This window comes from Helicoverpa armigera, chromosome 3 (assembly GCF_030705265.1).
Source record: "Helicoverpa armigera isolate CAAS_96S chromosome 3, ASM3070526v1, whole genome shotgun sequence".
NCBI classification, from domain to species: Eukaryota; Metazoa; Arthropoda; class Insecta; order Lepidoptera; family Noctuidae; genus Helicoverpa; species Helicoverpa armigera.
In genome coordinates, this window is record NC_087122.1 from 4,119,378 (window position 1) to 4,131,990 (window position 12,613).

At 36.3% G+C, this 12,613-nt stretch overlaps 1 protein-coding gene across 1 annotated transcript; it reads right to left on the reverse strand.

Annotated features, from left to right (window-relative positions):
• Window positions 1-330: 330 nt before the first annotated feature.
• On the reverse strand, window positions 331-9,067 carry LOC110383811 (SHC-transforming protein 1). Its single transcript, XM_064043525.1, has 8 exons — window positions 8,642-9,067; window positions 7,669-7,739; window positions 6,646-7,044; window positions 5,627-5,797; window positions 3,827-3,927; window positions 3,158-3,333; window positions 2,578-2,700; window positions 331-1,933 (listed from the first exon to the last, which is right to left on the reverse strand). Exons 1-8 carry the CDS (start codon window positions 8,732-8,734, stop codon window positions 1,802-1,804), a joined length of 1,266 nt encoding a protein of 421 aa, XP_063899595.1. The 5' UTR covers window positions 8,735-9,067; the 3' UTR covers window positions 331-1,801.
• Between the last annotated feature and the right edge of the window lie 3,546 nt (window positions 9,068-12,613).

A 12,613-nucleotide genomic window follows, 5' to 3' on the forward strand; every position in this document is an offset into this window, starting at 1 on the left:
TGATTGAAATTTGGTATGTAGATAGGTGATACCCTGGATTAACACATAGGCTACTTTTCATCAACACACCACGCGGTGGAAGCTAGTTAATCATATAAGAAAGTACATTAGGGGAGCACATAATAGAGTACAAAAGGAAGTTTAGGGAGAATATAAGGGGAGTATATAAGTATAGTAGTATGAGTATATAAGGGGAGTAAGTATATAATAATGTTTATAGATAAGAGAAGATAAGGGTTTACATTACAGGAGTACATAATAAATTATAGTAAAGTAAATAAGGAAGCAAAAAAGAAGGTTTTATTACCAATACAGGAAAGAAAAAAATAATTGATTTTCCAAAATATTTTATTTTAATCACTTAATACATTTAAATACATCACATTTAATAATTAATAATAATGATAGTTCGATAACATATTTGCATAAACTATATTTGCATGATGACGTTTAACATTATATGTCAATGGAATATTGCATAAAATTTTACACTAAACAGTGATATACAAGCAGATAATTTAAATTTGTGCTGAAATTCTAATGACGAGTACATCAATAATTCAACAGTCTCGGTGCGACCACACCAGCTTGATCCACGCCCATAATTATCTAACAGATTTGTGGGTTGCCCTTCTAAAAAATCAGTCCTGCTGAGTAATTTTTCTACCCTACATAAATATTTCGTATTGTGCGGTCATGCCTTGCTTCAGTCCATGTACTCAGCTTTATCAACCTATAGCGCCCGTTAATTAGTTCACTGTCTAACCAACGGTAGTTGAAGATCGTGGTAGGTGTAATAACACTACCCTTCCCCCGGGACAGGGTACCAAACACTTCTTTGTGCCACTATATAAACTCTCACTATTGAGAGACATATTTTTAAAGCATTAAACTTTTATCACTGAACTCAGTGAAAGATTCGAGTCTAACATAACAGTCTTAAAAGTCTACGATTAACAGATGATGTGATGTTGTATGTACAGTTTCAATTTTTATAAAATTACGCCACTACGTTAAAATGTAAAATTATTTAAGTAAGCCATCATAGCACCTATGTGTTAATATTTATTGTAAACGTATAATAAAACATTTTAAACTATAACGCAGAGAGCTCTTATATTTGTGTGCGATGTTAGAATGCATGCTCCGTCATTCAATGTATAGATATTTTAGCAAAATACATTTTAATATAAAAATAAGACTCCTGTGTCTCGACTACAGTTTGGCATGGTCAATTGCACAGCAACATTATTCTTATAATTAATAAAATATTAACTAATCTCATGCTTAAAAAGATAGCGGCCTTCACTCCTAAATAAAAATTTGGTGAAGACTAGTTTTATATTATATATAGTTACAAAATAAGATAAGTTTATTGGAAAAAATCACAATTTTTGCAATAGCATCCCAACCAAAACACGACTTTGGTACTTAATTAAAAATTATTTATCACTTTGCGATACACCGATACAAAATGGAATTGTTATAAATGCCATCTAGTGGGTACATTCGAGACAACAATTACGTACTTTATACAAAGGCTGATTGTACATTCAGCCACATATTGCAAATGGGACAGATATTCGATATGTGACAAACATTAATATTAGCTGAAACCTGTAAGATTTCAAAGGCTTAGTAATAACAATGCCTTTGAATGTAATATGGAAGAAACGTTAAATTCTTAATTCAAGCTTTATCAGTTCCTACAGATCCGATGTATGGCATTGGGGCTCGCGTTTCTCGTTATTCTTAGAACATAATGTGGGTTATATTGTATTTATGTATAATTACATAGTTCTTACGTGGCGTCGCGTAGTACGGGTTTGCGCAATAGCAGCGCGGAGTCGGCCGACACGATGGGTAGCTCGTTGCTGCAGTGGTACTTAATTAGATGCGGCACGCTTTCAAACACCCGGTCTTTAGTTCGGACCTAGAAAGAAGATTTGTGGTGTAGAAAACTGTACACATTGACTGTAAATTTTATTATGGATATGATTTAGACTGAATGGCAGAACTTAGAACTAATGCTTCTGGGTAGCCCTTTATCAATTTGTAACATTTTACCGACATAATTTCTACCCGCCGTTTCACCTGTACCTCCAAGGAATTACTTCCAAAATCCACATTTTCGCTGATAGTTTTCAATGCTCAATTAGCCCATGTGATTTCTCAATATCCATTATAATCAAATCTTTTCAGCATTTTAAGGGTCCGTTCAGACAGACCGGCTCGGAGAGGAGAGCCAATTCTTAATACGTTGAAAATCGAGTACTTAGTATCAAGTAGTAGGGTTTATTTTTGCATCTGAACTGCTTTTGTCATTAATAATGCTCGAAGGCGCTTGGTGTGAAATAATAAGAGGAGGCGATCGACTCCGATCGCGTACTTTTTCTCGGTCTTGCAGACGTTTGGCTCCGATTGCATGCTCTTTCAACTGAACGGAGTCGATTCCGGTCTCTGTGAAAAGAAAAACGCGCCGATGCTCTCCGAGCCGGTCTGTCTGAACGGACCCTATATGTGAGAAACAGCCAAACAAACATCCTAACTAAGTATAGTTAAAATGTAGGTACATACCACTCCATTGGGGTCGACGAGTAGCAGATGTTTGTGGCTGCCCTTCCTGGCTCCCGTCAGCACGAACTGGCCCGGACATGCCGCTGACTCACGCACTAAGAACTCCCCGTCTTCAACAACCAGCTGGAAAAGAAATTGGCTAATATTGAAAAACTTTACATAAACTTAAATTGGTGTGGCTTTGTCATTTTTTGCCAAAGTCACTAATAACTAGGTAAACTAAATAATTAGGGTTTTGTAACGAGATGTCCTTGCAAAAGACTGGATTGCATGAATAAAGTACTTAGCCTTCATATTTCATTACGAAGTTTCAAGTTTTTACGAAGATCTTCTTCTATATGTGCATGAATTTTGATAGAAAAAACATTTTATAAAACGCTTGTGCCCTGTAAATTACTTCGATATGCTACACATATTGTATATCTGTTGATTTGCATCCATGCCAAATTCAACGAGGTAGACATAAAATACGTACAGAATCAATAATAAAAATAATCAACATACATAGTATATACCAAACAAACTAAAGTTTGTGTACAGCTTTCTGCTTTTCCTATATACAAACTACAAAATGACCAACCTTCTCAGCAGTGGTCCTAGATATGGGTCCGTGGAACCATGGCTCCCGAGCTAACAGCGCCGCCTGCGCCTGCGCCGACAGCGGCTCGGCGGACACGTCGCCCGGGGACGAGGCGGACGCCGTGGATGATGACGATGCTGCCGATGATGATATCATTGGTGCAGCCGTGAATGGCTCTGTAAATGTGAAGTTAGTGGTAGCGACATTATGGGGTAATTTTGAAGTGTTAGATAACTTGTGTCTTACGGTCATTTCCATTATTGTTGATTTGCATACTCGATACTGGGAATTCACAATACTTCTATAGGGCTAATGTCAAAATTCCATATCTAACAAGTAAATCTGCAGATAAAATAGATTTAAGTCTCTGTTTCTTCGTGTAACAAAATTTTTAAAGAGTTTTGGTAGTAACTATTATAATAATCTGTGGTTTTGTTGCGTGTACATTAAAAAAATTCAGTATTTATTTCAAATGAAAATTGTACGAAAACAAAACACAGTTTCCCGCTTTGTAGTCAACTGTTTGATGCTTCGAGCCGAGCAAACGCAGTATCTTTGCCAACAGCCAAGTTATTTGATGAGAGTCTTGAAAGTAGATTTTTCTAGTTTTATTGTCATCTCAACTATGCATATAAACTGTAAAATAAATTAATTAACATGGAGACTCACGCATGTCGAAGATGTCGGTGTGATGGTTGGGCAGCAGCGCGGTGGGCGGGGTGCGCGGCGGCGGCGTCTGGTTCACGTAGTGCCGAACGCTCTCCTCACAACTGAAACAAACACAATTATTATTATCAGGATATATATTTTTTAATAACTTTATAATTGTATAAGTAACTGGATCGAAGTAAAAAGGATGTGTGCTAAACTATGACGTCGTCACGGAAGTAGCTTCAAATTGTAGTAGCAATAGTAACTCAAAAAATAAGTTCAGTAATGTTTACTCCACCCCTAAATAGTTCAATGGTTTGTTCTGTTTCAACATTACATTAAGAAACAGGTTTACAAAGAAATATAATTTAAATAAAATAGGAATATAAATCAAAAGTAATATCAGACGCAATTTTATGAACCCACTCTTATTTTCCAAAGAGAGTGAGTTTTTAAGAACAATCTATGACCGAATGAAGATCTCAACTATAATTTCGAATAAGTACAAGCGAAAACTAATCTTGTGTGTGATCGAGTGCCGGCGCCGTTAATGATAATTCAATAATGATATGGATCTACAAGGAGTGACGATAACCTTAGCCCAATATGGCTTCGCTAAGTAAACAAACTGTGTGTAATATTCAGTTTTCTAAGAAAGTGAATCAATATTACAATGACTTATTGAATTTTGGCAGGTGTAAATAGATGATTCATCTTTTTCGAAAGTGCCAAATTTTGATGACTGCATCCTCTATTGAAATGGCAAAAAAAAATAGATTTTTTTATTATTTTAAAGCACTATTTATAATTTTCATAATGTATTATACAATGTGTCCCGGGGATAAGTGACCGCCCGAATTTTTTTGAATATTTGTACAAAATTAAGGATAATTTCCTTTATATTTGGGACTTACCGCCTTTGGTTTTTTTTTAATGATTTTTAGTAAATACTGTGACGTGCTGCAGTTTTTTTAAGATATTTCCTAAGTTTTACATCTTTTAAATTCTTTTTCTTTATTGACTAGCCGACATCATAGTTTATCAATTAAAATTATCAAACATAACAAAAATGTAATAAAACATTTATTAGAAAAAAAAGAAAATAAAAATTCAAAGAAAATAACGCCTTTTTTTCAGTTTTTTCAAAATAAGTCCAATAAATGCCCCGATAATATCACTTTCTTTTAATTTATTAATAAACTACATGATATTTCCTACAATAGCTCACAACAATGTTTGCTGCTATTTCAAACAAATGCAAAAATATAGTCAGTTGAAATTTGAAAAAAAAGAGCAAAGCCTGTTATTAACAGGCCTGACAATAAATTTTTTTTAATGATTTTTTTCAAAAATATAAATGAAATTATCCTTAATTTTGTACAAATATTCAAAAAATTTCGTGCGGTCACTTATCCCCGGGACACATTGTATATGGAACGATAGAAAAAATAGGATTTAGCAGTCTAAATGATTGTTCTGTATTAGAATGGTCATATTCAATATACCAGCTCTATCGTGAAACTTAACAATTTCTCCTGAGTTCTTACATAAGGCCGGGCTACGCTCTTGATTGGTCAGATAAGCAGTCACTCACTGTAAAAACTGGTACTTAGTTACTTCGACCATTCTTAATGACAAAAGCAACACATTCAAAAATAAACCTTATTTACTACAAATACTAAGTACTAGATTTTCAACGTGTTAAGAATTTGCTCTTCTCCCGAGCCGGTCTGTCTGAACGGACCTATATAGGTGGTTTGGGAGGGATAGGACCTTTACTTGTATTCAATAAATAATCAATAGTTGCAGGGTACTCACGAGGATAAAGGTAGTGAAGCCAGTGAAGCCAGGGGTGGTGGTGGCGGGTGTCGGTACGACGCGGTGACCTCCGGCGGCGACTTGTCGGGCATGTCGTTGTAGTACTCGCGGTCGTCGGGCGGCACGCTGCTTGCAGTCTCACATAGAGCTCTCGAACCGTTTAGATTTAACCTGGAAATTACAAAATTTTCAAATACGACCTAAACAGCATTGAACTTGAAGGATTTAAAATAAATGTTGTGTCGATTGAAAGAAAGAAAGTTCTTTTTGTTGTAGTCTGACCTTAGTAACAGCACTCTGGGATAAAGTAGCATTTCAGATTATGGCCAAACAAAGTCTTATTTTCATATCAGGTCAAACGTTCAATGTAATATGTGACATTACTTTTCACTTTCTACAGTTTTACTATATTTTTTTATAATTTATCCCCTATTACGAATGGTCCCTGGTAACATTACTCATTGGGAGATAAACGTTCTTTGAATAAATAGTCATGACCGGCCATGTCTAAATATGAATGAGTATAAAGGTAATCATTATCAATACATAAACAGAGCTGTGATTCATGTTTACAAATCACATATTTCACTATGAATTATTATTATTATCCTTTATTACACACAACATTTATAAATAAATAAACATTTTGGAGAAGATAATGTAAAAGGGCAAACATAAAGGGCTATTGTGTGCTATTTATTTACTACAGACTTAGTTTATCTACTTGTGCCACTATAAGTTGTACTAATGTTTTGTCTTGTATGATAATATCTATGTAATTTACATAAGTAATGCATCAAGAGGTCTAACAAATATTTTGTAGAAATTATAACTTAAATAAATACGATTGAAAAGCTTTAAAACCGGGTAACCCAATTTCTGTGAAATTTTTCCTGTTTTATGTACAGTTGAGGAATGAATATGATTCACACTTATCATTTCTTCAATTCAAATTTCCAACATTTTACCTCATTTTAGTCATCACCTATTAATAAATACGCAAACATAACAGTACTTACGATGAGGGTTTCGTCAGAAATTCCTTAAAACGTAGTTCGAACGCTTGTCCTATAGTTGCTATGACATCTTGTGCTAATCTTCCACCACATTCTAAAACATAGCATGCTCGCCATTCCGCTGGTGGTACTGACTTGGCTACATAAGCTACAAAGTCTAAGGAATCTGTGTCCCCTCCAGATGCGAATGAGACCCTTGGCATGTCATGACGGGCTATAGTCTCTCCACCTTCGAGAGCTGCTAACGTAATTGCTTTAGATGATATTGTGAGGGCGACGTTAGCGCCGGAGTGCGCCATTCTTGGGCGAGCGGCTAAGGCACGGACAGCCGCTTGGCATACTCTCCGCTTCTTGTCAGCTGATCTTAACCCTGCTGCTGCACATACCCTGGCTATGCATTCTCTGTAATTAATAAAAATTAAAAAATAGAATACTTTTTAGGCTGAATAGTAGTATTTATTTATACAAAAGGAATTTATTAATTTAGTACCCTGTAAACTGCAGAGAGAATCTAATCCTTTGATTATTGTAATAAAATAAAATATAGCATCAAACAATAGCTCTGTAAACTAATTAACCAACTCCAACTACAACAATGAACAATTATCTATAATACAATATTTAAACAAAAGTATTCTTTCAATTGTAGGAGGCCACAGGCCACATCGAACATAGCTCTAAATATTTTAAGAATTATCATTGTAGTCAATTGTTATAACAATTTGTTAATGCCTTATTAGTTACTCTTTAAGTTTACCCTGACTTGGAGAAATGTTATGATACATTAAGTGTCTGCTCTTATTGTTTTTTAAAACAATGCAAAGAGCTACTAGGCAGACAGACTAAACAGACAGAGATTACAGCCAATCTAATATGAAAAAGCCATCTTTAACAATGTTTTACAATAAATTCATATAATTTATATATAATATATAGTTTGAGAAATCATTACTGACTTAAAAAAATAATTGTGATGATTATTTATCCTTTAATATTACCTAGTTAATGAGGATTAATGAAACTTACTTTGCTACTTGAGATCTAGTTTCAAAGTCGAGTTTCTTCATTGATGTTAAAACCTCCATGCAGCCAATATACTGAAAACCAAAGACAATTCAAGTATTATTATTATTGCAGGCAGAGTGCAAACAACTCAGGGCTAACATTTTCAACATTAAAAAATCTTATAAATGGCCAGTTTTGAATTATATTACAAAGAATGGCAAAAACTAAGACTGAAATCATCAGGGTACTATCTGCCCTGGACCGATGATTCCTTTGCAAATGAGCACAGAAAGTCAGTCTCCAACAGGCCTGGTGACTCCAAAGCATGTTGATAGAGTCGCTTAGCAGGGCTCCTACTTCTGGGTGGTTTATAAAGAAAATATCTAATAACAATCACATCTAAGTTGGGGTGCCATAAGTCGAAAACTGATCATCAATGCTCATTCACAGACGAGTCGTTGACACCTGTTAAAAGTTCCCTGATGATTTTAGGCTTATTTTTAAGCCATTTTATACAAATAGAAATAAAACTAACCGATTTACAAGAATTATATTATTTTATTAATTATTGATGAAATGTTTTTAAAGTTCTGAATCCTTTGCACAGCCTTCTATACATTCTGACCCAAGCTGCTTACAAAGTATTCACATAATGATGACAATATTGTGTATCAACAAACAACTACTGATTGTGAAATTGTCATAACAATAGTATTGAGATTGAGTAACAAATGTGTATAACCACTGTCCCAGAAACATTTTTGAAATGTTTCAGCCAGATAACCATCTCAGGTTTACGTGTTAGTATGTCATTGAAAACTTTGATTATATTTGCATGACTAGAATCTGTGTTAGGAACAAAATAACTGGGCAAACAGGCCATGATTTACATTTAGTACATGGCTGTTCTTATTACTCACAGAGGTTTTGTTCTTTTAATGTACGATCACGGAGATGCCATTAAACGGTATCTTACATCTAACAGGATGCTTACCCTGACTGCATACGTGATTCCATCGCTGGCGAGCACTGAGTCGGGGTGAAGCCAGCCTCGCGCCGGCTTCGCGACGAAGGTGCTGTCCGTCATCTCGCACGCAATAATAAAGCACTGAGACGTACTATTCAATGTTATTTTTCACACTTCACCTACTTTCAGTTATTTAAAATGCGCTTTCATTATGATTCAGCTGATTAATTCACCAGTGGCGATGTAAGTGAACTGTTTTTTCAAAACTTTAGGCGTCAATACACACAATGTGTTTTTTATAGATACTATAATTTACTACTTGATTGTTGTTACGCTAAGTAAAAGTGTGGGAACACAGAAAGTTAATAAAATAAAAAACATTACGTTTTATCGCCAAGCAAAGTTACAACTTTTTTGACATTAGTAAACGAACGAACGGAGACTAACGAGATTGAAGATCTCACTCAGGCGAGCGAGTGAATGAACGAACGTCAACCGCAGCCCACAGATAATGGTCAATTATACATAATCGTTCGCATTTATAGTCCGGAAAAAATCTAGACGCAAAAAAGGCGCGAATGGCGAATGCTAAATGCTGGTTTGTACCTTTTTTTATAGGAACGAAATATAATCAAAAGATAGGAACTAATATTCTACATTTTTATGCTAAAATATCGAAGTGGTAGTGCTAGCTATGGTGGTAGTCAGCCCCGGATCTTCAATTTTTTTTAGGCGGGGCAAAAACTGGGAAATGCCGCCCCGCCTACCTACCTACTTACCTATGTTTATTTTCAGCAACGAAAGTCACTTTTTTGGGAGGTAAATGACTTAAAAAAAAAATGACCAAATCATTGTAGGCGCAAACTGTTGGCCAGGTTTAAGTTATGAAAGTCGAGACAGATTAATTTACACAAAAAGTTATTAAGTTATAAAAAGCGCTGTAAAGTAACAAGCAGTCGAAAGTTTTTGAGGACTCCATAAATATTTTTTTTGCTACCTTTGACTTAAAACTTATAATACAAGTTTGTACAATATCGCGCGAGCGAAGCGAGCGCGAAATTTTTTGAGCATACGACACAAAAGTACCTGATTAAGTACACAGTCAAGCAACAAGTAGCCGCGAGCGTAGCGAGCGCGAACTTTTTTAAGATATTTGTTTGAAGACTCACAATTTAAACTGGGAGGGAATTATGTACAAATAAAAAGAAACCGTGATTAGAGCGAGTGCCTTTTGTGTTCGTTGATTCGGTGCGTCAATAAAAATAATAAACCATCCGAAAAACAGTACATACATTGTCATTTAGCCGCGAGCGTAGCGAGCGAGATTTTTTTGACTTAGTTGGAGGATGTTAAAAGTGAAAAATAATCAAAATGATCAATTAAACAAAGCGAGGCGACTTTTTTAGAATGTTTGCTTCAAAAAATGGAACTTCTTATCAAACGGGTGTAATTTCACACTGGAACATCCCTGTTGGTGGGGCGTCCCGCGGCGCCCCTGAGACCGAGGCGCCCGGGTTGTTCGCACACCCTGCATAGGTCAAGACGGTAACTATTATGGTAATCTGTGATGGATTTAAAATCAGTCAGCCACCTGATTTTGCCGCCCCCTGAATTTGCCGCCCGGGGCATGGGCCCCGGCTTGCCCCCCCCTAGATCCGGGGCTGGTGGTAGTGGTAGCTATAGAATAATTACTTCATCGCTACGATTAATTTTTGTGACTTTGTGGCGTCAAGGTGAGTATAGACTACAACATTTTCTGGAGCATTTCTGTGTAATGTAACATTCTTGCGAATAGTACAATGTAGACAAAAGCTCGGTTTCCAACGCATTTCCAAGTAATGTAACGTTCTTGCAAATGCTCGGCATTATGTTACGGGTAAATGCTCACAACGAGTGTGCATTACCACCAACATATCGATGTACCTTGCGTTCATTCTTTTTTGAAATGTTGGACCTACAAGTTGCTGCGTTTAGCAATGCGCTCGACGAAATATTATACCATTCATTATACTCGTTGGTTTGTAACATAGAGGCAAGCGTGCTCGACGTTTAGTTCGTAAAACGATGATACACTAGATTCACTAGAACATATCATGGAGTGGCTCGTTGTTCTGATACTAGTAAATGTTGTAGTCTAGACTCACCTTCACACTTCTTTTATTGTCAGATGAGAATTTGCCACCGACAGGTTGGTGATTCGGTAATTTGTTAAAGATGACCAAATAGAAAAGGGAATGTGAAAACAATTCAGTCATGTTGAAGCATGCTACCAGGATTTATCCTGACATCTACAAATACAAATCAAATCAAATATGTACGTCATCATCATCATCAGCCTATCGCAGTCCACTGCTGAACATAGGCCTCTCCAAGTGCACGCCACTGAGATCGATTTTCGGCTTCTCGCATCCAGCTCCTGCCAGCCGTCTTGCTCAAGTCATCACACCACACCAGTCGAAGTCGAACACCAGTGCGAGAGAAGGAAAACTCGGAAAAAACCCCTCTATCAACCCGTCTGGCCAGCGTGATAGCAGTAGGCTAAATTCCTCTATGTGCAGAACAAAAAATATGTACGTATGTAGATACTGGAAACTCCCAATTAGCGTAGGCACCGCCGAGACGTCGTTTTCTACTGTTCAAGGAATCAAATATTGCTTTTATTCAATTGTTGGAATATTGTATTCAATATTTTCCTTATGTACTGGTACTCATATACATATGCCTTATGTGCTGGAGTAACTATACATATATATACACCCCTAATTCCCTACTTTCCGCTCCTATGTTATCCATTATGTACTTCTATGTACTCCCTAATGTATACCTTATGAACTCCATTATGTACTTCGTTATGATACGTACCCCTATGTACTTATGCCCCGGTATACTCCCATATTTACTGCCATTATATTTTCCCTTAGTGTTGGCCCGAAGACCAGATTTGGAATTTTCAGCAATTTCAGCCACATCGTATGGATGTGCGCACAATCCTTTCCTCTCCTGCCCAGGAGACTCAAAATGTATATTCACTTTAAAAAATGCAACAATGTGTGTGCTATATACTTAAGTATGAATGTAGATGGGTGGAGAGGAAGAGGAAGACCTAAGAAAAAGTGGATGGATTGCCTGAAAGATGACATGAATAGGAAGAGAGTGAGTGTCAGTATGACGAGTGACAGGGGAAAATGAAAAAGGATGACATATTGCGGCGACCCCAAATACAATTGGGAACAGGGCAGGAGGAAGAACTTTCAAAAATCCTATGTCTAAACTTAAATTATACAAATTAGTGTAAGAACATTTACTTAACTTTGTAGGCAGGTACTTTAGCCCTTTACGTAAGTACAGGATTATAGCATACTTAATCAGAAGTTCAGCAAGCTTTAGAAAAAAATCTGATATGTCGTTTTTAGATTTGTTTTGGCTAGCATTTCATCCTACACAAAGTGCGATATTAAAAAAACCGGCCAAGTGCGAGTTGGACTCGCGCACAATGGGTTCCGTATCATTATTTATAAAACGGACAAAAAACACGTTTTTGTATGAGAGCCCCCCAAAATGTTTATTTAATTCAAGTTTTCAGAATTTGTTGTTGTAGCGGCAACAAAAATACATCATCTGTCTGTGAAAATTTCAGCTCTCTAACTATCATGGTTTATGAGATACAGCCTGGTGACAGACGGATGGACGGACAGAGGAGCGAAAACAATAGGGTCCCGTTTCACCCTTTGGGTACGGAACCCTAAAAAGCGTCGTATGGTTGGTTATGTGAACTCCTGAACAGTTAATAAATAATCAATTATGGAGCTTTTTAGTCGATAGGTGAATTGCGTGATTAGATCGAATACCTGGAGACCAAAAGATGTGTTTATTAAAATTAATAGATATTACATAGCAATAATAGTATGAATTTTACAAACAGCAGTGAAGAAATTAATTTCAAAACAATGTTTTAACTCAAACTGCTAAAACTTGTGCACCTAATCCTAACTATGCTTA

Bases quoted from the DNA above. Each gene is read 5' to 3' on its own strand.
- LOC110383811 (XM_064043525.1), bottom strand. From the start codon at position 8,734: ATGACGGACAGCACCTTCGTCGCGAAGCCGGCGCGAGGCTGGCTTCAC. The intron at 3,928-5,626 runs GTGAGTACCCTG...TGTTTGTTTCAG, and splicing joins GCTTCACTACCTTTATCCTC to TTGTGAGGAGAGCGTTCGGC. The intron at 1,934-2,577 runs GTATGTACCTAC...TCTTCTTTCTAG, and splicing joins TCGTCGACCCCAATGGAGTG to GTCCGAACTAAAGACCGGGT.